We start from the raw sequence: 27674 nt of genomic DNA, 5'->3' as shown, positions 1-27674 counted from the left end.
ATTGCACTAATGATACATTTTGAATGTTGATGAGTTACGATGTTTAATTGTGCTTCTCAAGCTGCAACATACGACACTAGAGATCGAATGCGACACAATGGCTGATATCATGCTTATAATGACGCATTTAAAATGCAATTGGATTGCTTATATAGCAAATGGCTTAAGATAAATATATGTTGTCAAAATCATGCAAAATGAGGTTATCATACAGATGACAATATGTAAAACGTAATGTTGTTGGTCAGCAATTCTTGTCAAATGCGTGGGGGAAGGAGTAATTTATTTCGATAGCTCCGAAAGGCCGAAACGATAGATTCCAAAGCCTCGGTGTAGCGTCAAATCTTGTCCCTAACTATGGAGTTCCTGTTCGGCCGCAATCCATGGCTCCGCCTCGGCTTTCCAATCGAGAGGATGACATCTTTCTTTTTTTTTCTATTTTGCTCTCCCTCCCACCCTCGCTGTCTTTCTTCCTTTTCTTTTTTTTATCTCTTCTCCTCTCCCCCTCTGTCTATCCCCCGCCACCGTGTCCCCCTTGTTTAAAGGGAAAGTATTCCTCCGCACTCCTCTCCGCGAGGCTGTCAAACTGGCCCGTCTTCTCCCCCGCGACACATCCACTTTTCGGCCGACATGTATTAATATTTCAGACACAATGTTATTTGTAATACAACTATCACTTGAGCCCCGTTTTTATGTCACGATGTCGTCCGACAACATGGAAGACACCCAATTAAACAGGCTTCATATCAATGACATACCAAAAAAACAAACATGTCCCACGCATCTTAAAGGGGAAGACGCAGGCGGATGCACCAGCCGTGACAGGATCAATTAGACAGTCCTGACACACACACACACACGCACACGCGCACACACACACACACACACACACGGACACACACACGCACGCACACACACGCACGCCTGACCAGACAGTTGGAACAGCTCTTGATGTCTTTATTGCAGCTTCCACCTGTTACAGTCGGACTAGGACATTCAAGTGCAAGCCGGAGATGGACTGTATGGAAATAAAACCAAGGCCTAAACATCTACATCAAATACATATATATATATATATATATATTATTATATTCATCTTAGACATACACATGAGCCTCTGGCTTAGCTCCATTTCACCCCAAACTGATTACAGTACATTCTCCTTAACGTGTTGGATGCTACCTGGCCGTCACACCGACATGTTCCAAACACAACCACTAATATAGAAACAGATCAGTACTCAGCGCGCACGCACGCGCACACGCGCACATGCACACGCACACGCACACGCACACGCACACGCACACGCACACGCACACGCACACGCACACGCACACGCACACACACACACACACAGTACTAGAGAAGTTCTCATAATCATAAAGACGTGAATAATAAACATATACTACTCAGGTGGCCTTCACTTTTAGGTAAGGAATGTGCCAAATGGGCCTGTGAGAGAGAGAGCGTGTGAGTGTGAGTGTTCCACATCCCAACCCAAGGCACCCATCACACTCACAACACACACTTCCTCCACAGTCACTAGAACCACAGGGAAAAAAATCAAATGAAATAGAAAAACACCTTAAAATAACAACAGATAACCAACACTTCTCTAAGTGCAACAATTTCAAATAATTACTGATAATAATAATAAGGATAGCGATAATAAAAACAAGCATAGGAATATAATTTTTTTAACAATAGCAATGGCAGTGGCAGTGGACATGACTTGGTGGTAACACCTCACTCACACCCTCTGTTATAAGGTCAATTCAGTGGCATCAGAAGTATAACAGAAGTAAAACATTTGGAATATAGCTATATAAGCCGCACAACAATTGGCGGGCAAGCATTTGTGGACAATTTGATTAAATATGGCGCCAAACTACAATACTGCTTTTTTTTTTTGGCGTCAGAGTAATGATTATGTAGTTTACAGCGCCACCTTATGTTGAATCTCAGCATGGCTACTCCTCTTGTAGGCCATGCACCTGGGTACCCAGTTTTGTGTGTGAATTTTAGTCAAAAATGTTTGTAGGCAAAAGCCAGGACCTATTTCATTGGTCACATACAGACATAGTATTGCTATGTGGCCGTTATGCCACCGTAAAGCAGGCTCTAGAACAGAGGGTTTGAGATAGCTGTTACCGCCTTCTAACTAAAATAAATATTGATGGTCAGTATCGTCTTTAAAGGTCCCCTGATTACTCTTACCTCGTGGTCTTTGTCTCAGGCTACATTACATCCTCATGTTTTTGTTCCCACATCTTCTCACCAACCTCTCTACAACAAACACCCTCCACCTCTCTAGTCCTTCTATCCTTCCAGAGGTCCATCAAACAGCCCACATTCCTCCTCTCCTCCCTCGCTTCAGGGCCTGAAGTGGCAACACACCGCAAAAACCTCCACCCTTCTATCCTCCAAACACCTGGCCTTACATGACTGGACAGGTTGTTTTTTAATGTATTATTTTACCCAAAACCTTTTTTGATTGATACGTATTTTCTGGTCAATCCAAGATGGATACCGTCTCGAACTATCACCGGGGGAATGACAGGGGGAAAAAAAATCCTCTTTTAAGTAAAGGCTCCGATCGACAGAGCTTTGACCTACCTACCTACCCAGTCATGTAACATCTGTGATAACTCCTGTGAAAGGAGGACGAAGGTTGCCTTGAAGTGTCGGGAAACAAGGCCCAGTGTACGTTTTTTACAAATAATTTCCTGCAAAAAGGTAGACGAAGCAACGTGGCGAAAAAGGATGAGTTTCCCCCAAAAAATCTCAGGCGGTTTCCACTACTTCTCTCTCTCCTTTCAGCGGTCTGCTGGGAAGTGAGACAGCTAGACAAGGTTACAGCAGGTTCCCTGGGGGTCGGCGTTCACCAGATACACACTTTCACTTAAATATACTCCGTTTAACAAATCAGTGCAGACGAAAGGGAAATACAAAGAGGGAGAGGTTTTTACACACCCGACATCTCTATCTCCACCCCCCCCCCCCTCACCCCCCTGTGTGTGTGTGGGGGGGGTTGACAGGGAGGGGGCTCTTTCTCTCTCACTCCGTCTTGGCCCTGTCCCTGTCCTTCTGGCGCTCGGCCAGGTCGATGGCGGCCATGTTCCTGGAGGCCGTGACCAGGTGCAGGAGGCTGATGCCAGACTTGAGCACCGACACCACGGCACACACTCCCAGCAGCCACTGCAGCCAGGCTGGACACAGAGAGAGAGAGAGAGAGAGAGATACAGAGAGGGAGAGAGAGAGACACAGAGAGAGAGAGAGAGAGATAAAGAAAGGGTTTATTATTAGCAGAGAAGATTGAGTCTTCCCCCTGGGTATTCCCGGGACTTCCTGGTTGGCTCAGGAACGAGGTGAGGCGGTGGGAGGGAGTGACAGTTCCTTAAAGACATGAGGGCTGTCCTACACCAGGCTGTACCCGACAGAGGACCTCTCTCCTCTGTACTCTGTACTCACCTGCTGTCAACTGTAATAATAATAATAATAATAATAATAATAATAATAATAACTTTTTATTTGTATAGCGCTTTTTCTGCAAACATTGCAGCTCAAAGTGCTCCACTCATTATATAATCATAATATAGGGAGGAGGGGAGGGTAGAGGGAGAGGGGAGAGGGAGGAGGGGAAGGTAGAGAGAGAGAGGGGAGGGGAGAGAGAGGAGGGTAGAGAGAGAGGGGAGAGGGAGGAGGGGATGGGAGAGAGAGAGGGGACAGGGAGGAGGGGAGGGTAGAGAGAGAGGGGAGAGGGAGGAGGGAAGGGGAGAGAGAGAGGGGAGAGGCAGGAGGGGAGGGTAGAGAGAGAGGGGAGAGGGAGGAGGGGAGGGTAGATAGAGAGGGGAGAGGGAGGAGGGGAGAGAGAGGAGGGGAGGGTAGAGGGAGGAGGGGAGGGTAGAGGGAGAGGGGAGAGGGAGGAGGGGAAGGTAGAGCGAGAGAGGGGAGAGGGGAGGGTAGAGAGAGAGGGGAGAGGGAGGAGGGGAGGGTAGAGAGAGAGAGGGGAGAGGGAGGAGGGGAGGGTAGAGAGAGGGAGGAGGGTAGAGAGAGGAGGGGAGGGTAGAGAGAGAAAGGAGGATATGGAGAGCGAGAAAGGGAGGAGAGGTGGAGGAGGAGGAGGAGGAGGAGGAGAGACAACTCACCAGCAGGCTGCTCGATGTGGTGGAGGACGTAGAGCAGGCAGAAGAACAGCTCGTTGCCCATGCACATGATGAACAGCACCGGCTAAGGGAGACACACAGTTAGACAACACACACTGTCTCTGTGCATCATCTCTGTATGTCTGTGAAAATCAGTTTGGAGTGTAATGTGCATTGTGTGAGTGTGAGTGTGAGTGTGAGTGTGAGTGTGAATGTGAATGTGTGAGTGTGTGTGTGTCCGTAGCGGTGTGCCATCCTACCCTGGAGGTGTAGTAGAGGCGCAGGATGGGGTTGCCAGACAGATCAATGGCCTTGTGACTGGAGGACCCCTGCATCATGGAGCTGAATGAGAGAGAGAGAGAGAGAGAGAGAGAGAGAGAGAGAGAGAGAGAGAGAGAGACAGAGAGAGAGAGAGACAGAGAGACACAGAGAGAGAGAGAGAGAGACACACACACACACACACACACAGAGAGAGAGACACAGAGAGAGAGACAGAGAGAGAGAGAGAGACACAGAGAGAGACACAGACAGAGAGAGAGAGAGAGAGACACACAGAGAGAGACAGAGAGAGAGAGACACACAGAGAGAGACACACACAGAGAGAGACAGAGAGAGAGAGACACACAGAGAGACAAAGAAAGAGAGACAGAGAGAGACACACAGAGAGAGAGACAGAGAGAGAGAGAGACACAGAGAGAGACACACAGAGAGAGACACACAGAGAGAGACACAGAGAGAGAGAGAGACACAGAGAGAGAGACACACACAGAGAGAGACACAGAGAGAGAGAGAGAGAGAGAGAGAGAGAGAGAGAGAGAGAGAGAGACAGAGAGAGAGAGACACGCGCACAGAGAGAGAGAGAGAGGTTGACAATTGACAATAAAGTTGAATGTAATAATAACTTGTATAGCACTTTTCCTGCAAACGTTGCAGCTCAAAGTGCTTTAATCATTATATAAATCATCATTTAATGATAAAGGGCCAGTTTCACAGACAAGGCTTAAGCCTAATCCTGGACTAAAAAGCATCTTCAATGGAGATTTTACATTGAAAGTGTGATTTAGTCCAGGACTAGGCTTAAGCCTTGTCTGTGAAACCGGCCCATAGTCATTTAAAGGCAGTATTAAAAGATGGGTTTTTAGTCTTGACTTAGGTTTAGGGTTAAACATATTTGCTGAGGTTGCATCCCTAATGTAAACTGGCAGTGCATTCCACAATTTGGGTACATAAAATGAGAATGCAGCCTCACCAAATCTCTTCTTTTGTACATGTGGTACACAGAGAAAGCCAGCGTCAGAAGACCTGAGAGCTCTATTGGGTTGATATGCTAGCAAAAGGTCTTTCAGATATTCTGGTGCTGTGCCAGTGCGAGCTTTATAAACAAGCAGAAGGATCTTGAAATCTATTCTGAACTTAACAGGAAGCCAGTGTCTCTAAAATAGGAGTTATATGAGCTCTTCTGCTTGTTTTGGTTGTTCTGCTGCATTTTTTACTAATTGCAGCTGGCCAATAGCTTTCATTCGGAAGACCAGAAAGGAGACTGTTACAATAGTCCAAACGGGTAATAACAAAAGCATGCATTAACACTTCTGCATCAGCTTGCCGGAGAAAATGTCTAACCTTTGCGTAGATGATAAAAAGCATTTCTAGTGATAGATTTGGTGTGAGGCTCAAAGCTTAAGTCAGAATCTATAATCACACCTAGATTCTTAGCTTCATGTTTGCAGTTTGAAAGCAAGGTTCTCATGTATTCGACAATTTGTCTTTTAATGTAATCTAATGTAGTGTAGTGTAATGTAGTGTAGTCAGTACTCAAGTTGTAAAAGAAAATCAGGGGGGATGGTGGATTTTATCATATGGGGACAATTTTAGCATCCCCACAGCGTCAGTGACTTCAGTGACTTTTATTTCATGGGGGATGCCATCCCCCTTCAACTGGAGTGCTGAGTGTAGTGTGATAGGGCCTTTTCAGCCTCAGGCCCGTCCCTCTGGAACGCCTCCCCAACCACATCAGACAGGCCAACACGCTCCCAACATTTAAACAGGCCCTCAAAACCCACCTCTTCAAGCTCACCTTCACCAGTTAACCCTCTCCCCCTCCCCTTCCCATGTGTCCCCAGCACTACCTTCATTAGGGCTCTATACTTTCTTCTATTTACCTTTTGTTTCTTTTTATTATTTCTACTCAATCTTTTCAGTTTGTAAAGCGTCTTTGAGTGTCTAGAAAAGCGCTATGTATTAGTATTATTATTATAGTGTAGATGTACCTGTGCAGGTGCAGCCAGTGCTGTGTGTAATGTAGATGTACCTGTGTGTAGTGTAGTGTAGATGTACCTGTGTGTAGTGTAGATGTAGTGTAGGGTAGATGTACCTGTGTGTAGTGTAGTGTAGATGTACCTGTGTGTAGTGTAGATGTAGTGTAGGGTAGATGTACCTGTGCAGGTGAGTGTAGGGTAGTGGTACCTGTGCAGGTGAGTGTAGGGTAGATGTACCTGTGCAGGTGAGTGTAGGGTAGATGTACCTGTGCAGGTGAGTGTAGGGTAGTTGTACCTGTGCAGGTGAGTGTAGGGTAGATGTACCTGTGCAGGTGAGTGTAGGGTAGATGTACCTGTGCAGGTGAGTGTAGGGTAGATGTACCTGTGCAGGTGAGTGTAGGGTAGTTGTACCTGTGCAGGTGAGTGTAGGGTAGATGTACCTGTGCAGGTGAGTGTAGGGTAGTTGTACCTGTGCAGGTGAGTGTAGGGTAGATGTACCTGTGCAGGTGCAGCCAGTGGCTGGCGATGTCCAGACTCATGCTGATCTGGAAGAGGAAGGTGTAGGCGGGGTACAGCAGGGCCAGGTTCACCAGCAGACACATGGTGGCACAGCGGTCAGTCAGCATGTCCAGCATGGCCCCGAACTTAGTACCTGACACGCACACAGAGAGAGATATACACAACTTAGTACCTGACACACACACACACACACACACACACACACACACACACACACACACAGAGATATACACAACTTAGTACCTGACTGTGGGGAGCATGGCGCGTTCTGGCCTGCAGAGGGAGCCAGACTGTTGTTGGGGGGGGAATAATGAGCTGATTACGGACAGGTGTCAGTGATCAGACTCGTTATCCCACTGGTCTATTTAACCTGTGTGTGTTTGTTCCCTCGGGAGATGAGAGGGGCAGGAAGTACCTGCCGCACGGAGACGCACTGTGGGAGACAGAGAGAGAGAGAGAGAGAGAGAGAGAGAGAGCCGCGGCGGCGAGGACGCACGAGATCCCGAAAGGGGGTGGGGTGCGGAGAGCCGGGCGAACGGAGCGGGTCCCGAAAGGGGAAGCAGCGGGGAGAGAGAGCGAGAGCTCTGCCGGGGAGCGAACGGGTCCCGAGAGGGGGCGTGTCGCGGAGCGGGTCCCGAAAGGGGAAGCAGCGGGGGGGGGAAAGACTCGCTCAGCACGTCGGTGACTGTGCTGAGCTGTGCGGGACTTATATATATATATATATATATATAAAATACCTATTCTACACCTGTTCCTCTGTGTCGACCTCCCTCTGTGCCTAGAGACCCTTACATCTGGCACCCAACGAGGGGCACAGAGAGGGGGTCGGCACACACCCAGAGGATCATGGATTCATCGTTCCAGGTGGTGGCGCACCTGGCCCGGATGCAGCAGGCGCAGGAGGTGATGGCTGCGGAGATGGTGCGGGGACAGGCGGAGTAGCGGGCCATGCTCCGCGAGCTACTGGACCGCACCGAGCCACCCGGGGGAGGTCCCCGGGTTCGGGCCCAGAGGAGGGGGGTGCGGGACGAGCCGGAGGCCGTTCTCGACCCCTTCCCCGACAACCACCTGCCCCGACCGCAGGTTCCAGCCCGGGCCCATCCCCGGTCCCGCGCCCTACCCCGACCCCGGCTCCGCGCCGGCGGGGCGCGGCCTGGGGTACGGCCTGGGGTGGAGCCGCGGCGGGAGCCACCAACGCCTGCCCCGAGGACGGGGCGGGCCACCGGGGGGAGGAACGCACACGGGGGGCCAACCTCCACCCCACAGACGGCCCCACGGACGGTAGAGGAGGGATGCTGGCGATGCGGACAGCCTGGCCACCTCCGCCGGGACTGCCCCGAGATGGAGGTGGGTCAGGTAGTCCGCGTCGTCGGCGATCCGTCCCCTCCCCCGCGTCCAGGACAGGCGTTTCGCATCCCAGTAAGGATACAGCGCGAGACGCACCAGGCGCTGTTGGATTCTGGTTGCGAACAGACCATGATCCACCAGCGCCTGGTTCGACTCGGGGCATTGTTAGAGGCATCGCGGGTTGTGGTGATGTGTGTGCATGGGGATTGTCACAAGTATCCGGTGGTCACCATCGAAATTCGTTATGGGGGGAAAAAATATAGTGTCAAGGCGGCGGTTAGTCCGAGCCTCATGCACCCCCTGATTTTGGGTTTAAATTGGGCTGGGTTTCCGCAGGTATTAGGGGAAACCACGGGGGTGCGTGCACGACCGACAGGGAAATGTGAGGCGTGCGCAGTGCTCTGCGCTGATGCGAGGGCGTCCGACGCTGCCGAGGAGCCGGAGGAGGCGGTGGGTCCAGCACCCGCTGATCCGCCGCCTGCGTTCCCTCCAGTGGCCGACTTCCCCCTCGAGCAGGGACGAGGAAGTGACCCAGTTGTTGGTACCTAGGAGCCACCGGGAAGCTATATTCCAGGCGGCGCATCATAACCCTATGGCAGGCCACTTAGGATCAGGCATGATAATCGCTCACCTTTTGTCGAAATTAGCCGTTTTGAATCCAAAATAGGTGACTTTCCTGAATCATACAGATCTGATGAGTTTTGTTTTTTTTTGGGGGGGGGGGGGGCGGAGCAGAGCGACTCTTTAGTCTGGAACGCACGTTGAACGATTAGATTTTGATGGGCCGTTGATGGTTGTTTGGGCTACAGAAAAGAGAAGCAACAGGTGCGCAGGCGTGAAGGGCTGAAACTGTAATGTGAAACTCCTTGGTGAAGAAATTGGTGACAGAACGTCAGCCGCGGTTTTTGTATGCTGAGAGAAGACAAGGACTGAAGTCGCAAATACTGAGGTAAGAATGTAACGTTAACAAAATACAAATTGCTAGCTAACGATAGATGGCTAACTTTGGTACTAACATTTGGTACTAACATTACTAAGTACAGATACAGTACAGATAACTACTAACGTTAGCGTTGTCAGCCTATTTTGCAAGCTGTTAGCCCCTTTCACACACACAGTTCCCTGTAAATTAAATGGAATCGCAACCCAGGTCCGCCAGTGATTTTCGCCGTTTAATGAACTAAATGCCCGAAAAATATGATGATGAAAACATATAAAACTGAGGTATGATATATGGCAGATATATGGCAGTCTCAGGCGCCTGTCACGTCTCCAGTAGCTACATTAGAACTTTGCATCCTTTGATACATATAAGGATCTTGTAACTTCGCAAACAATGGCAAAATTTAAATAGTTTACTCTATGTTCAACTGGAAAAGGTAGTGACAGAAGATTTTCGTGTTTTGATTTCGCTGGGAGTTCGTTAAAAATGCCTTTCTACCAATGAACCGTGGAGCCGCACCGTGTGAGCAGGCTGACCGGGAGGGTCATACAATATTTGTATATAAGGCAACGCCGCGGCAGTTGAACATAGAGTAAACTATTTCAATTTTGCCATTGTTTGCGAAGTTACAGATCCTTACATCCCGCCATATGTATCAAAGGATGCAAAGTTCTAATGTACTGGAGACGTGACAGGCGCGTGAGACTGCCATATATATCATACTTTTGTATGTATTTATCATCATATTTTTCGATATATAACGGAAGTATGATATATGGCAGATATATGGTATATATGCAGATAACGTTACTCAAGAGTTTGTGAACATTGTTTTTCTTTCAGAATGAGTGTGTTAGGAGAGAAAGATGCTCTGGTTGTCAAACAACTAGATAGAGGAATAAAGTGCAGCTGGAACTGGTCATGGCTTAAATTAGAAGCTAAGGTAGAGACAAACGGACAAGAGCTTTCATTCCATCTGGCAGATGTGTTCAAGAAGATTGACAAGCAGGGATTGGCAAGGTGCATTATCTGTCAGAAAGATATTAACTACGCAAACAAGGGCAGCCATGCACTGCAGGTACATTGTAAAACTGAAGTGCACAAAAAGAAGATGCATGGCATATCCACAACACGCAGTATAGCCAGCACCTTTCTTCAGAGCAGAGGGACGGCATCAACTGCAAGCCAGGGTCCAGAAAAAATCAGGCAGCAGTGCCAGGCACCTGTACTACCTGCTGTGAACCGTATAGCAAATACAGAGATGGGTGTAGCTCTATTTGTCGGCACAGGCAGCATCACTATTTAGGCATAGAATACTTTACCAGTTCAGCACACTGTTTACCACATCATCACTTAAACATAAAAGACACTGAAATACAGTAGCTTTTAACTAATTGCATAATTTGTGTTCTAGGCAATGCTTCTTGGAGTGATAGCAGAACATTCCCTCCCGTTTGCTATTGCTCCAGTAATTGTGGAGCTTGCGCAGACTCTTGCCCTGGACAAAGTGGGTTTGCAGGGAATGAAGCTGTCGAGAATAGCAGCATCATATAAGATGGTCCATGGTTTAGGTATTTATATTTCTAGTTTTTTTAATTATTTTAGCACATCATAGGAGCCAGCAGCCAACATTTCTCTTTATATTGTGTTTGTTAGAATGCATGTGACAAATTAATCTGTCTTTGACTTTGACTAGGGCGGACCTTCTCTGAAAGGACCTTCTCCAACCTGAGGAGATTTCCTTTTTCTTTAAACTTGGATGAGAGTACAACAAACAACAACAAAAAGGTTGGTCTCATACTCTAGCCATTTAAATCCTTCTGTTTGTGCTTGTGTGTGTGTGTGTGTGCCCAGTCAAAATGTTGCATGGCAAATTAACCTTGACTTTAAATTTGGTTTGATTTTGAAGGTCCTCTCCATGCTCGTCAGCTACTTCCACGATGACTTGAGGAAGGTGATGGTGGAGCATTTGGGGTCTGTGGAGGTCGTAAAGGTGAATGCTGCCACCTTGGAGAGGGTGCTCTGCGAGTTCTTCAAGCAAAATAACATCCCATGGAAACATCTAGTGAGCATGCTGATGGATTCATGTTCTGTTATGAGGGGTAGCAAGACCGGCCTTCAGATAAGGATCCACCAGTACTGTCCAACCCTGCTCGACGTAGATGGAGACTCCTGTCACCACATCTAGTGTTGTTCCGATACCGATACTAGTATCGGCATGGCCACCGATACGCACAAAAATGCTGGTATCGGCGAGTACTAACAAATAATAACACCCGATACCAAACTCTTGTTCAAACGCAGCACGTTGCGTTTTTCTCAGCTTGTCTGCTATAGTAGCCTGACACAGCCTTCCTAACACAGACATGCCCAGACATGCCCAGGCATGCTCCTCTGCTGGAACGCTATTGGCCCAGAGCAGCTGCTCTCAACCAATGGCGTGGCAGCTTTTCACAATCGCGGAAAAACAAACACGCATGCTGAAAAACAAACACGCCCTGAGTACCAACCAGTGGGCTTTACTTGAAAAAGTAAACATCGTCCTGGCTCCATTCGAGGAGATTACGAAACAAATCAGCTTTAGCACCTCCATCGCGTCTGAAGTCGTCCCCACGGCGGTGGTACTGAAGCGACTGTTGACTCGAGAGACCGAGGAGGACAGCGGGATAAAAACAATGAAAGCAACCCTACTAGCGGCTGTCGACAAAAGGTTCCAGACCGTCGAGGAGGAGCCCCACTACTACTACGACTGTTTTATATCTTAAAGTTATTTTGTTTGTAAATGTTCACTTGCTGTTGCACTACTACTACGACTGTTTTATATCTTAAAGTTATTTTGTTTGTAATTGTTTACTTGCTGTTGCACTACTACTACGACTGTTTTATATCTTAAAGTTATTTTGTTTGTAAATGTTCACTTGCTGTTGCACTACTACTACGACTGTTTTATATCTTAAATGGCTATTGCACTGATTGGCATCTGTGAGAGCCACATTTCAGGTTTTATAAGGGGTTGATTTTCTTGTCACCATACCAGGTAGACAATAAAAAAAAGTTCTATAGCATTCACTCTCTGTTGGTATTTTTTCCTGTTTTACAAAGGTTTTGAGCAGTGCCAGACTAAGTGTTAGCAATACTTTTACATCGAGGTGAGTATGCGGCTCAAAAAACATGTTTTTTTGTTTTGTTTTTTCAAACGCCGTGGTATCGGATCGGTACTCGGTATCGGCAAGTACTGCACGGTCAGGTATCGGTATCGGGATCAAAAAATTGTATCGGAACAACACTAACCACATCCACAACGCGGCAAAGAAGTTCGCAGAGCATTTCGACCACTACCTTGAGCAGCTGTTCAGTGATCTCCAAGTAGACCATCAGTGGTCTCCAGATCAGGTAAACAAGCGGCAAACACATTAGAGACCACGGCGCTTAAGCTCCCTCTTGAGGGAACTCACACTAGGGAACTCCGTCCGTGTCTGTATGACCTGAATTTGTCAGTCTAGACTAAAACAATGGAATGTGTTGAATGTCTGTCTGTCTTTCCTTCAAAATCTATTTCATAATCGGTCTTTGTCAGGTGATGTACCTCAAAGAGGTATGTCAGATCCTCAATGTCCCAGCCTCCAGCCCTCAAAGGGGCTTTGTGTCACATCGCTGGCTGTCTGCTTATGATGCCAGCATGGCAACCCATGCCATGATGCCAGCATACAAGGTCCTCTACTTTGGCTTCCTGACCAGCGACAACAAGGAGCTGTACGGAGAGCCCCTGCAACTGATATACACACAGTATCGTGTTAATCAGGCAGCAAGAGCCAGAATCAAGGCGATACATGAGGACCTCAACCGGAAAGGTGAATTCTAGTTGAGCTCATAGGACTTGATGTTACAATCCCTTTAGAATAATTAGCACTTTTACCTGTTGTCTGGTGTTTTGAGTGGGGGATGAGTAATCTATTAATTTGGGTCATCAAGTGGGCTTCCTACTTTCTTGCTGTTTTGTTGATAGGCCCACAAAACTAGTTCCCCGTAGTGCGAGCTCCAAGTACAGTGATTTCCCATAATTAATCTAGTAATTCAGAATTAAGTTAGAAATGATGAGGAATATGTACTTTATTTACACTTGAGATAATGAATCTCTTTCACAGGCATGACTCAGCAAGGCCGTGACAGAAAAAAGAGGGTCTGTCAGAAGCTGTGGCATGAGGAGACGACAACAGTGCTACAGCTCAGTCTTTACATGGCTGTGCTGGCTCTCCTGAAGGAGTATGTCGTGGTTTTCCTGCTGAGTGTCAGTCTTTACATGGCTGTGCTGGCTCTCCTGAAGGAGTATGTCATGGTTTTCCTGCTGAGTGTCAGTCTTTACATGGCTGTGCTGGCTCTCCTGAAGGAGTATGTCATGGTTTTCCTGCTGAGTGTTACCTTGTGTTGGAAATTAACGCAACTGTTGACTGCACCTGTGCATCCAATGGTGGTGATCCATTTCACAAGACTTTGTTTTACATACACAGGGTAGCCAGACCTTGGTTCACAAACTCCACGACCGGCAGCTTGAGCTGTTCCTGGCTTTCCTGGCTTGCTTTATGAAACCAGAACACATTACTCAGGTAATGGAATGATGATGATCACTCTTTCCATTGGACTCTACCTAGAGCTGAGAATTGTGATAACTCTGTCTTCAGCTAAGATAATGATAACCCTGTCTCCATTACAGCTGTCTCCCAGGGCTCTGGGAGAGATGGTGCTGGGTGATGACATGCTGCTGCCCTCCAGGGAGGTGTATGTGGGACAGGAGGCTGACACATTCAGGAGCAGGAATCCCAACCATGCTGTTAGTACCCTGCATAACCTGCTTGACCCTTTTTCTCAACTGTTTTTGAGACATAAAATAATTGTCCGTTTTGTGGTGTTATATTTCAGCTGCTGACGCCATTCCTGGAGAAAGTCAGGAAAGCCTACACCACCACTGCTGTCTATTTGCAGAAGAAGCTCCCCTTGGCCAGTCGGACTCTGAGGGCCCTGTCTGCTCTAGACCCACTTCTGAGAGGCCACTCACAGGCAACCACCCAGTTGAAGAGGTTAGAATAAAATGGAAAAGTGTTTTGCCATATATAACCAGGTGCATTGGGATTCCTGTTGCCACATGTCCTTACAATGACTTCAGATTCTCATCTATTCCTTGGCAGGTTGAGTGATATGCTGGGCCACCTCTTGCCAGCTGACAAGGATATCCAGCAAGAGCTCCTACATTACAGTATTGATCTGAGCCTTCCCAGTTTCAAGGAGGGAGAGAGCATGGTGGAGTGGTGGGGTCATGTGTTTGACAAGCCGGATAAGTTCCCCGCCCTCAGTGCAATCGTCAAATGCTGCCTCTCCATCTTTCATGGACCCAGAGTCGAGTCCTCTTTCAGTTTTATGAATGAGGTAATTGACCACAGAAGTGGAAACATGAAGATTCCAACCTTCAATGCCATACAAACAATAAAGTACACCCTCCAGTCCAGGGAGAAGACAGCTGTGCAGCTCTTTAAAAGGGAGGATGTGAAGTACGGGGAGGTGGACCGAACCCTGTGCCAGAACATCCGCTCAGCAGCAGCCAGTTACAAAAGGCAGTTGCAGCAGAGTCTGCAAGAAAAGCAGCAGCAGCAGAGCAAGTATGACTCCCAAGCCACTGTCAGTGCTCAGCAGACCAAAAGGCAGGCAGCCGAAGACGAGAAGAGGGCAAGGCTGAAGCATGTGGCAAAACAACGAAAGCGGGCCCTGGAGACACTGGTTCAGGCCAAGAAGAAAAAAACATAGGTTACATTAATGCTTAGGACCATATTTGAGAAGGATGGGGACACGCCGGACAAAAGCACTACATTGTTTTCCATGTGCATCCCCCACGCCCCACAGTTTGGGAAACACTGTACTAGCTTATATTAAAGCTGCGCTGTTGCGCATTTCATGAGAAGTTGTCAGTCTAGTTTCTTATACAACATATGTGTATGTTTACATGTGAACATGTAAAGATACTTTATTTGCACTTAATTATACATTCATATTTTCGTTTTTGTACATAAACAACTCACTAAAATTGACTATTGCATAACAGATTTGGAGAAAAAAATGTTTGGGGGGGGGGAAGCGGTCTCGTATCCTTCTCACCTTTTTCACCCCGACCTGTTTTCATGCCTGTAGGATACGACAAAACACTAAATCGGATAATGGCTCGATTTTATTGGCCGGGGATTCGGGCAGAGGTGCGGCGGTGGTGCGCATCCTGCCGCGAGTGCCAATTAGTCAATCCCCCGGCTGTGCCCCCTCCCCCTGGTAGAGGCACCATTCGATCGGATTGGGATGGATATAATCGGGCCATTTGAACGTTGCTCACAGGGCTATCGGTTCGTGTTAGTCCTCATAGACTACGCGACTCGATACCCCGAGACAATACCGCTTCGTACTATCTCTGCAAAGAGTGTAGCACAGGCGTTATTCCAGGTCATCTCCCGGGTGGGGATCCCGAAAGAGATCCTCACCGACCAAGGCACTAACTTTATGTCACGAACACTTAGGGAACTCTACGGGTTATTAGACATTAAGGCGGTCCGAACGAGCGTGTATCACCCGGCCACTGACGGGCTGTGTGAGCGGCGTCCTAGACCTGATTAAAGAAAGCTGGGAGGAAGGGTCTAGTGACAGTAAAAATGAAATACAATACGTCCTGGACCTACAAGCAAAGCTCCACTCACTGGGGGTTATGTCACGGGAGCATTTGCTCGAGGCCCAGGAGCGTCAAAAACGGCTGTACGACAGAGGGACTAGACTACGCAATTTCGCACCGGGAGACAAAGTCCTCGTATTACTGCCCACGTCTAGCTCTAAATTACTCGCCAAGTGGCAAGGGCCGTTCGTGGTCACACGGCGAATGGGGGATGTAGACTACGAGGTAGTGCGGTCGGATAGAGGGGATAGCACGCAAATATACCACATTAATCTCCTAAAAAAATGGAATGAGGTGGTCCCTGTTTCCCTGGTGACGCTACTTCCCGAGAAAGATGAGTTCGGGCCGGAGGTCCCAAAAACTAGTACTAGCGCCCCGGCCTGCTTAGGCGACCATCTCTCGGCGAACCAGCGGGCGGACGTTGATCAATTGCAACATAGGTTCGCAGATGTGTTCTCCCCTATACCCGGTCGTACTCGCCTCATAGAGCATCATATAGTTACGCAACCGGGTGTTACGGTACGTACACGGCCATACAGGCTGCCGGCTCACAAACGAGATGTGGTGAGCCGGGAATTAGACGCTATGCTAAAACTGGGCGTGCTGGTGACAAAGCGCGATGGGTCTGTACGGTTCTGTGTTGACTATAGACGGGTGAACTCTGTGTCAAAGTTCGATACCTACCCTATGCCCCGGATCGACGAGCTCCTGGACCGGCTTGGCACGGCTAAATATTACACTACATTGGATTGCACGAAGGGATACTGGCAGATACCATTATCGCCGGTATCCCGGGAAAAAACAGCATTCTCTACCCCGCGGGGTTTATTCCAGTTCACCGCGCTTCCGTTCGGGTTGTTCGGGGCCCCGGCCACGTTTCAGCGGCTGATGGACCGTAGTCTGCGGCCGCACTCTGCGTATGCTGCGGCGTACTTAGATGACATTGTCATCTATGCGGACGCCTGGCCGCAGCATATGCAGAGGGTGACTGCGGTACTACAGTCGCTGAGGCAGGCGGGGCTGACGGCTAACCCGGCGAAGTGCGTGATCGGGCGGGGGGAGATCCGGTATCTGGGGTACATCCTGGGCGGTGGGGAGGTGCGACCGCAGGTGGATAAAACCACTGCGATCACCGCCGCCCCGCGGCCCAGGACCCGGAAGGACGTGAGGCGGTTCCTGGGACTGGCCAGCTACTACCGGCAGTTTGTGCCGGGGTTTTCGGAGCTGGCCAGCCCCCTTACCGATCTCACCCGGAAGGGGGCCCGAGATCCGGTCCAATGGAGTGAGCTGTGCCAAGTAGCGTTCGATGGGATTAAGAACGCCCTCTGTGGGGAGACAGTCTTGTATGCTCCTAACTTTGACATTCCTTTTTCTCTGCAGACAGACGCGTCGGATAGAGGGAGGGGGCGGTGCTGACCCAGCAGGTGGAGGGAGCCGACCGTCCGGTGCTGTACCTGAGCCGAAAGCTGTCGGAGCGGGAGGGCAGGTACAGCACGGTGGAGAAGGAGTGTCTGGCCATTCGGTGGGCGGTCGGCTCCACAGTGGCTCCACCGCATGAAGGATACCAACGCGAGGATCACCCGGTGGTACCTCGCGTTGCAACCCTTCAACTTCACGGTGGTTCATAGGCCGGGGGCGCAGATGATCGTGGCCGACTTCCTCTCCCGTGCAGGGGGGGGGGGGGGAGTAGGCTATCGGCCGGTTGTGTTCCCGGCCTCGAACTGGCGGTGGGGGTGTGTGGGGAGCATGGCGCGTTCTGGCCTGCAGAGGGAGCCAGACTGTCGTTGGGGGGGGAATAATGAGCTGATTACGGACAGGTGTCAGTGATCAGACTCGTTATCCCACTGGTCTATTTAACCTGTGTGTGTTTGTTCCCTCGGGAGATGGGAGGGGCAGGAAGTACCTGCCGCACGGAGACGCACTGTGGGAGACAGAGAGAGAGAGAGAGAGCCGCGGCGAGGACGCACGAGATCCCGAAAGGGGGTGGGGTGCGGAGAGCCGGGCGAACGGAGCGGGTCCCGAAAGGGGAAGCAGCGGGAAGAGAGAGAGCGAGAGGGGCCCGAGAGGTCCCGAGAGGGGCCGTGTCGCGAAGCGGGTCCCGAAAGGGGGAAGCAGCGGGGGGGGGAAAGACTCGCTCAGCACGTCGGTGACGGTGCTGAGCTGTGCGGGACTTAAATAAAAATACCTATTCTACACCTGTTCCTCTGTGTCGACCTCCCTCTGTGCCTAGAGACCCTTACACTGACACACACAAACACACTCACAGAGATATACACAACTTAGTACCTGACACACGCGCACACACACACAGAGATATACACAACTTAGTACCTGACACACACACACACACACACACACACACAAACACATACACACACACACAGAGAGAGATATACACAACTTAGTACCTGACACACACACACATACACAGATATACACAACTTAGTACCTGACACACACACGCACACACACAGATATATACACAACTTAGTACCTGACACACACACAGAGAGATATACACAACTTAGTACCTGACACACACACACACACAGATATACACAACTTAGTACCTGACACACACACACACACACACACACACACAGCAGGGGTGCAAACTGGTGATGGCCCAAAAAGGTGACAACATTTTTTTCACTGAAAACGACGGAAATTATCATTGCGCGGCGCCCAGGCACCTTCCCATGATGCAATGCATCATTTTTCTATACAAGCTCTGTTCAAGGGACACATATAAAGCCTGTCAGTGTTATTCAGACCTATGAAGCAGTGGTAACAATAATGAAAACGCATTAGAATTAGATGTATAATTTATTTTGTAAATATATTTTGAACAATGTTGAACTATAAATAACATTTATTTTTTAACAAATAAAACCAATTCTGATGAATACCCCAACCATCCACCCACTCCAGTCCATCCCACCAAGCACATCACTTGTGCTTTTTTGGCTTTTTTGCCTGTACCAGCACTTCCAGTGCTTTTTTTCTTTTTTGAGCAGCCATGTGCCTCACTGTGGCTTGCCTGTCCTCCTCCACTGCAGTCTTCCTGCTTTGTGCAGCACTGGTTGTTGGCTGGCAACCAAACTCTTCCTGCCTCCCTTTTTTCTTTAACAGGGCCTGTTGTCTGCGAGCCGACCACATGCTTCAGCTCCTGATTAAAGTAGCTGACAAGGATTGACAGCACCTTCTTATTGGAGCTTGATGTGCTCTCATCCAGGTTGATGGAGAAAGGGCATGACCGAATGTTCTCAAACGTCCTCTCTGAGAAGGTGTGCCCCAGGCCCTGGACCATCTTGTATGTGGCAGCTGTCCGGGATAGCTTCATGCCTGCCAGAGCTGGTTTATCCAGAGCCAGTGTCTCAGCAAGCTCACGGACGACAGGGGCTATAGAGAGGGGAAGGGAATGTTCTGCAAGAACTGCAAGAACCATTGCCTGGAAAACCCCCGAAAATAGTATTAGTATTTTATATGTTACCACTTGCACATAGCTTGTAATAAGTAAACATGACATCATTATAAAAATAATTCAATACTGCGATTCACTGTATATGGGGGATTTCCTATTCTGATTAACAAAGTCTAGGCTTACGACTTTATATTATCTGTGCTAGTTGTTATCTATATAGCACTATATGCACACTCACCTCTGCATTTGCTACCCTTTCAAACAGGGGTACTGGCACCGTAACTCTTTCTCTCATCTTCTCTGGGCCTTGCACTGATGGGCCCTGAGCAGATGGGATCTGCTGTGATGGACCCTGAGTTGATGGGCTCTGCTGTGATGGGCCCTGACTTGCTGACGGTGGTATGACACTGTGTGTGGTCATAATTGTCACCACTTTTTGGCAATGTTTGTCAGTTTTACAATGTGCCACAAGGGCATGGCAGCCCTTGGTTGAATAATTAATCTCTTTGCAGCAGAGGCTGCACCAGGCATGTCCTGGTTTGTCAATCTTTTAAAAAAACTGAGACATAGGGAACACATATTCTTTGCCCTTTACGTCACTCTTTGAGTCTAGCTTCAGCCAGGACCAGCTCCACTTGCACCTCACTCCTGCATCTAGCTGAGCCACAATAATGGCATCTTCCTCTCCAAATTCTTTCATTCTCATTCTGAAAACAAATTGAAGCGGGTGGTACAGTTAGGCTACTAGTAGTTAGGCTACTGATGATGCTAAAGTAGATATCAATGACTGCGTTACATGCACACCATATTCCTGTATTCAACCAGTACGCGCATGCCCAGTGTACCTTAATACGCAGTTACATGTAGGGTTGGGTACCGAAAATCGGTACCGGTAGGTACCGGTTACTTTACATTCGGTATGTACCCGTACCGAATCGCAAAGGAGATTTCGGTACCTCATTTCGGTACTTTTCTATCTCGCCGGTGTCAACTGGTGACTCGTGACGTCACATCGCCTGTTAAATTTCCACTCAGTGAAAGCAGCGAGTACGGAAGGATAACGAGAAGGTTGCTAAAAGCAACTTCCGCTAGCGGGTTGGCGTAACGCGACGCTCGACTTATGGGTGCGTTCCGTAAACTCGTTCTGGAATTCTGATGACCACTCGTGGAATGCCTTCTGTCCAATCAAATGACTTGCTCCCCTTATGACGTCGGGCCTAGTGTGCGCTGCGACACTCTCAGAGCAAGTTTACGAACGCAAGCCTTTGATTGGACAGTGCACTCCAGGATTCGACGCGTCTGTTGATGACGTTGTGCGGATGTGTGGCTGCGTCTCTGCGAGGTGGACAATATGATCGGGGATCTCTTGATATTCGGGTACTGTCCTTATCCTACTACTGTGTCTGAAAAATCAATCGTCATGTATCATGGACCAGAGAGGGGGAGGGGAGTTGTAGTAGCTGAGCGGCAACATAGTTTGGATTTTGACGAGGTGGAGGGCTCCAGTTTATCAGAGTTATATTTCCTCTTGGTCTTCTTGGTTCTGGGGGCTATGCAGGCCTCTTCACTAGATCCCTTTTCTAAGAATATTCTGATGTCCTTGAGGGGCTGCCGAACAAGTGTGTACTGTACTCGTATTCGACATCAGTACCAACGATAGGCACCCCCAGCTTAATGGAGTCCCCAAGGCTCAGGAGTTTTATTTTCATTTATTTTCATTTGAGTGTATATTTAACTAATATATATTGTGCCTCAGCAATAAAAAAGTGAAAAGCTGTTTAATGTTGTCGACCGTGTTATTATTATATATATATGTCATTTTAAAAAATCTAAAGTACCGAATTAAGTACCGTTTTGGTACCGGTACCGTTTTTAAAGTATCGGTTAGGTACCGGCACCGGATAAAACCCAAACGGTACCCAACCCTAGTTACATGCGGCCAGATTATTTTGCCCTTTCAAATGTAAACAGAATATTCCAGTTGCTACAGCGCATATAAACACCTATAAACACCTATTCGGTTACAATACCCTGCATATTGACTTTAATCTGAATTTGGTGTGCTTGTAAACGTAATCTATGGAGAAGAACCATTGCTAATTTACGTTACGTTAGCAAGCTAGAAGAAACCTTAACATGTCAAGTTACCTCACCACCCGCATTTCTTTTTGTATTAATATATACTTCATTTTTTTCCACCCCCATAATATAATTACTCAAACAGGTTACTTACCGTGAGTGTGTGCAGTTCTCCACGATGCAACTCGCTGGCGAGGAAATCTGAACTAATTACAGGCAGGTGTCAGGTGTCAGGTGTCACTGACTGAACTGGTGGGAAGCCTCTTGTCTTGAAAGTCTCGAAGTAGTACCAAATATTTTATTTAATAATTAAGTGTCGTGAAATTCTAAGTCTTTACATAATAGGGTACGATATTTATAGTAGCTTTCAGTTGTTTGAAAACGGTACCTTTATCCGCGTTCGTAAATTCGCCAGAGCCCAGCCCACACTGGGTTCAATGTTATGATGGACCAAGTAATTTGATTGGACGAGAGGCCGTCACTTGCAAAGTGAATTTACGAAGGCGGCCCCGCCCCTACATTCTCAGCTCACTGGACACTGACGTGTTTCAGTTCAGTGAATGGACTACGCGCAGTGAGTCGAAGCTCTGAGAAGCACTGAATGATTGGATGAACGACTCTTTTGGACAAATATTTTTAGTGAACTGATTGTAATGAATGAGTTCACTGAAACTAACTGCTTTGCCCATGATGACGTCACGACACAACTTTCATGACCCCCCCCCCTACTTTTTATTTTATTTTATTTTTTTCAAATCTCCATGATTCACGTGGATGACCTATTTTGAGTTAAAAACTGCGAATTTCGCCGAAAGGTGACTAGTTTGCATCAATGCACACACACACACACACACACAACTTAGTACCTGACACACACACAGAGAGAGAGACACACAACTTAGTAACTGACTGACACACACACACACACACACACACACACACACACACACACAGAGTGGAGGGAGGTACCTTGGTTGAGGGCCCGGGCGGCGTGTCCGTCGAAGGCGTCTAGGAGGGCGCTGAGGAGGTAGCAGCACACGGCCGTGCCTGGGCAGCACTGCATCAGGGAGAAGGCCACCAGGGCCAGCACGATGCGGGCATAGCCTGGTTGCAAACACAATTATGGATATGAGATAGATTATTTTTGGCCACTTGGGTTATAGACCAATTTTGTAGAGTGACTGAGATGATGTTGTCCCATCCACTGTGCTTTTTCCTCTCCACCATTCAACTCTGTCGATGTTTTGTAAGTCTCCCCAGGCCTCAGGGTCGTATTCCTGAGCAGTTTTGTTCCTCTCTGTTTGCTCAGTTTGGAATGACAACCTGATCCACACTGAGTGTATTGATTACTATGCAAATCAGAAACCCTATAATAACAAGCGAGTTTGAGTGTCTAGAAAAGCGCTATAAGTCAAATGTATTATTATTAGTAGTAAGATATTAATACCAAAATGAAATGAACTATTATCCTTGCATTAAGATGGCCTCAATTCAACTTACTGGGTGATTTGATGACATTTTTGCATTTTAGTGATTTTGAGTGTCATAGCAAAGGGTCAGAATACTAATCTGATTCTGATATTCTGATACTTATGTACATGAGGTGTCTCTGTATTTAAATTGTAATACATTTACTGAAATTGTGTGGAAGATGTGGATTGATGGCAAATTATTTTAATTAAATCCATTTTAAAATCTGTCTAGAACACGACAGAATGTGGAAAAAGTGAAGGGGTCTGAATCCATCCTGAAGGCACTGTACATGCAGCTGTGTGATCCTCTCAGGAGATAAGTGACCTTTACTCTTTAAAAACACATCTTAAGTGGATAAGGAGCCACACCAGAGACATGCTTCCATACCAGTCCTGAACACCATAACCCCTGTGGAGTTTGTGGCAGATAAGAGTGGACTGAGAAGACGGAGGACAATCTCCCTTGTTAGAGAAGTGTTATCCACTAATGATTAGCGAGTCAGAGCCATGACCCTGTAGTAGGCCGTGTAAGAGGCTCTAGTTTTCTTTTACTTTTTGAATACGATTTTTATCTTGTGTCTCTCTATTCGGTTTTTGTTTGTTGTGGGTTTCTTTTCTTGTTTATTGTCCTGCTTCTCTTCTTTTTTTTTCTTCTTTTTTTCTGTGCAGTGTCCTTGAGTTTGAATAAGGCGCTTTTAAATAAAATGTAGTAGTAGTAGTAGTAGTAGTAGTAGTAGTAGTAGTAGTAGTAGTAGTAGTAGTAGTAGTAGTAGTAGTAGTAGTAGTAGTAGTAGTAGTAGTAGTAGTAGTAGTAGTAGTAGTAGTAGTAGTAGTAGTAGTAGTAGTAGTAGTAGTAGTAGTAGTAGTAGTAGTAGTAGTAGTAGTAGTAGTAGTAGTAGTAGTAGTAGTAGTAGTAGTAGTAGTAGTAGTAGTAGTAGTAGTAGTAGTAGTAGTAGTAGTAGTAGTAGTAGTAGTAGTAGTAGTAGTAGTAGTAGTAGTAGTAGTAGTAGTAGTAGTAGTAGTTGTTGTTGTTGTTGTTGTTGTTGCTGTTGTTGTTGTTGCTGTTGTTGTTGTTGCTGTTGTTGTTGTTGCTGTTGTTGTTGTTGCTGTTGTTGTTGTTGCTGTTGTTGTGTCCAGTACAGCCTAGTAAGAGCCGGTGTCATAGTAGTAGTAGTAGTAGTAGTAGTAGTAGTAGTAGTAGTAGTAGTAGTAGTAGTAGTAGTAGTAGTAGTAGTAGTAGTAATGTCCAGTACAGACTAGTAGGAAGCGGTGTCATAGTAGTAGTAGTAGTAGTAGTAGTAGTAGTAGTAGTAGTAGTAGTAGTAGTAGTAGTAGTAGTAGTAGTAGTAGTAGTTATGTCCAGTACAGCCTAATAGGAGGCGGTGTCATGTCAGACCCTTGCCAGATCGTGTTCCACACCTGTGTTCGTTCTTAAGGGTAATCTCATGAATATTATTGTAAAAATAACAATGATAGAGGATTACACTCACAACACTTGGTCCTCCAAAGCAGTTTCATGATGACTAATTATGGTTATTGATGATACCATGAATGTTAATGTTATATTACTCTACTTTTGTAATTATGATTAATTACTACCTGAGTAATGATTGTCAATCATGTTATACCCCCTAGTGATTTTGACATTTCCATGCACTTTAATCCGCTGTATGAATATTGTTAAATTGACAACCTGCGATAACATCAATACATTTTCCGAATGTAATAATGAATGCTCAAATATTCTTAGAAATGCATGAAAACATGTGGAATGAAATGACATGTAAGCCATCCCCTATGATCCTGCCTAAACCCCCAACAAACATAGTAGTAGGCTATCTGACAAGGTAACACAGCCATGTTGTGGGAACTAGCTCACAGCTGATAAGCTAACTCATCAAGATTCATTTAGTCATCATCTAAGACAGTCATAACGTACCTCATACACAGTGGTCGACATGGCCAAAGCCTAACCAGGGCTAACCCACCACCCAGATAGGGCTAACCAGGGCTAACCCACCACCCAGACAGGGCTAACCCACCACCCAGACAGGGATAACCAGGGCTAACCAGTTAAGGGCAGTACAGAGCCTGGACTCTTTTAAGACAGGCCTAAAAACCTTTTTATTCAAAAAGGCCTTTGACTGCTGTACCTGTGTTCATTCTTGTGATTTATTTTGTTTGTTTTTTACTTATTATGTTTTTAGGTTGTTTTTGTTTTAACTTATGTTTTTACGGTTGTTAGCACTCTGAGATTCTTTTTGAATTAAAAGTGCAATACAAATAAAATGCATTATTATTAACCAGGGCTAACCCACCACCCAGACAGGGCTAACCCCCCACCCAGACAGGGCTAACCAGGGCTAACCCACCACCCAGACAGGGCTAACCAGGGCTAACCCACCACCCAGACAGGGCTAACCAGGGCTAACCCACCACCCAGACAGGGCTAACCCACCACCCATACAGGGCTAACCAGGGCTAACCAGGGCTAACCCACCACCCAGACAGGGCTAACCAGGGCTAACCAGGGCTAACCCACCACCCAGACAGGGCTAACCAGGGCTAACCCACCAGCCACCACCCAGACAGGGCTAACCGACCACCCAGACAGGGCTAACCAGGGCTAACCCACCACCCAGAAAGGGTTAACCAGGGCTAACCCACCACCCAGACAGGGCTAACCAGGGCTAACCCACCACCCAGACAGGGCTAACCAGGGTTAACCAGGGCTAACCCACCACCCAGACAGGGTTAACCCACCACCCAGACAGGGCTAACCAGGGCTAACCCACCACCAAGACAGGGCGGCTAACCAGGGCTAACCCACCACCCAGACAGGGCTAACCAGGGCTAACCCACCACCCAGACAGGGCTAACCAAGGCTAACCCACCACCCAGACAGGGCTAACCAGGGCTAACCCACCACCCAGACAGGGCTAACCAGGGCTAACCCACCACCCAGACAGGGTTAACCAGGGCTAACCCACCACCCAGACAGGGCTAACCAGGGCTAACCCACCACCCAGACAGGGCTAACCAGGGCTAACCCACCACCCAGACAGGGCTAACCAGGGCTAACCCACCACCCAGACAGGGCTAACCCACCACCCAGACAGGGCTAACCAGGGCTAACCCACCACCCTGACAGGGCTAACCCACCACCCAGACAGGGCTAACCCACCACCCAGACAGGGCTAACCAGGGCTAACCCACCACCCAGACAGGGCTAACCAGGGCTAACCAGGGCTAACCCACCACCCAGACAGGGCTAACCACGGCTAACCCACCACCCAGACAGGGCTAACCCACCACCCAGACAGGGCTAACCAGGGCTAACCGCTAACGCACTAGCTTGTTGCCTTCAATGTGACATACGGACCATCCTTTTGAAAAAAAAACAACAACAACAACAACAACAACTCACCGATTAAATTCGGAACGAAAAGGAATATATTTTCTTCAGCCATAGCAGCAGAGAGGGATAATCGATTAAAGGTGTTTCTTGCTGACGAAAACCGATATGAATGTTTATTCCTCCCCTCTTCCCTTCTTAGTTTGGACGACGACTGCTGCTGCTGCTGCTGCTGTTGCTGCTGTTGCTGCTGCCCCCCCCCCCCGAGTGGGTGACGTCACACTTCCGGTGCGACGCCCCAGGTACCTCCCCTTTAACTGCCAGGGGGCAGAGAGGCTATTTATAGATCATCAAGGGCTTCATCTGACCCAGATGCATGATGGACATAATCCATCCTACATACGGGGGTGGAAATGGACATTTCCCTGACACATCCAAAACCAAGTTTTTTCTTTTATATATATATATATATATATATATATATATATATATATATATATATATATATATATATATAAAAGCAAATGTATTATGTATACTAACTTAATTGAGTTCATTAATGCATGAACCTTAATGGATATCATTACCATACATTCTCCTAATTAAATATAAACTGTATAATAATGTTGAATTATGTAGGGCCTTAGAGGACGGCAGTTACAAAATAAAGGCTTTGCAATGACAGTTGTCGATGTACTGTTAATAGGAAAGCATATTATCTTTATATTCATAATCTTACTCCAAGTAACTTCATTAATACTATTTGCAAATAATTGTTTGTGTTGAGTGTGTGCTGATTAGGACAAGAATGGTCAAATAAAATGAATCAAAGGCTTTAATAATACAGTAAACATATACAATTATTACAATGAAATCGTCCATTCTACCCTCCTGTACATTCTGTAAATGATTGAGAGAAATGTTACATTCTACCCTCCTGTAAATGAGCGGTATAGAGAAATGTTACATTCTACCCTCATGAAAATGAGCGGTATAGAGAAATGTTACATTCTACCCTCATGAAAATGATAGAGAAATGTTACATTCTACCCTCATGAAAATGATAGAGAAATGTTACATTCTACCCTCATGAAAATGATTGTAACATTTCTCTAGCATTTTCATGAGGGTAGAATGTAACATTTCTCTATACCTCTCATTTACAGGAGGGTAGAATGTAACATTTCTCTATCATTTACATGAGGGTAGAATGTAACATTTCTCTATCATTTACATGAGGGTAGAATGTAACATTTCTCTATCATTTCCATGAGGGTAGAATGTAACATTTATCTATAATTTACATGAGGGTAGAATGTAACATTTCTCTATCATTTACATGAGGGTAGAATGTAACATTTCTCTATCATTTACAGGAGGGTAGAATGTAACATTTCTCTATCATTTTCATGAGGGTAGAATGTAACATTTCTCT

The 27674-nt window shown here is 47.1% G+C and overlaps 1 protein-coding gene across 1 annotated transcript; it reads right to left on the bottom strand.

Annotated features, from left to right (window-relative positions):
• Positions 1–952: 952 nt before the first annotated feature.
• cdipt (CDP-diacylglycerol--inositol 3-phosphatidyltransferase (phosphatidylinositol synthase)) lies at positions 953–26434 on the bottom strand. Its single transcript, XM_080522425.1, has 6 exons — positions 26312–26434; positions 22382–22516; positions 6899–7052; positions 4406–4487; positions 4149–4230; positions 953–3209 (listed from the first exon to the last, which is right to left on the bottom strand). Exons 1-6 carry the CDS (start codon positions 26352–26354, stop codon positions 3058–3060), a joined length of 648 nt encoding a protein of 215 aa, XP_080378551.1. The 5' UTR covers positions 26355–26434; the 3' UTR covers positions 953–3057.
• Between the last annotated feature and the right edge of the window lie 1240 nt (positions 26435–27674).

The sequence above is a fragment of the Nansenia antarctica genome, assembly GCF_963989245.1.
Source record: "Nansenia antarctica genome assembly, chromosome: 2".
NCBI classification, from domain to species: domain Eukaryota; kingdom Metazoa; phylum Chordata; class Actinopteri; order Argentiniformes; family Microstomatidae; genus Nansenia; species Nansenia antarctica.
Note: the sequence above shows the minus strand (reverse complement) of the source record. Positions and strands in the feature narration are given on the sequence as shown.

Excerpts from the sequence above, each read along its gene's own strand:
- cdipt (XM_080522425.1), bottom strand. The coding sequence starts at position 26,354 with ATGGCTGAAGAAAATATATTCCTTTTCGTTCCGAATTTAATCG. Across the intron at positions 4,488-6,898 it reads CACTGGCTGCACCTGCACAG|CTCCATGATGCAGGGGTCCT; the intron begins GTACATCTACCC and ends TCTCTCATTCAG. Across the intron at positions 3,210-4,148 it reads CCACATCGAGCAGCCTGCTG|CCTGGCTGCAGTGGCTGCTG; the intron begins GTGAGTTGTCTC and ends CTCTGTGTCCAG.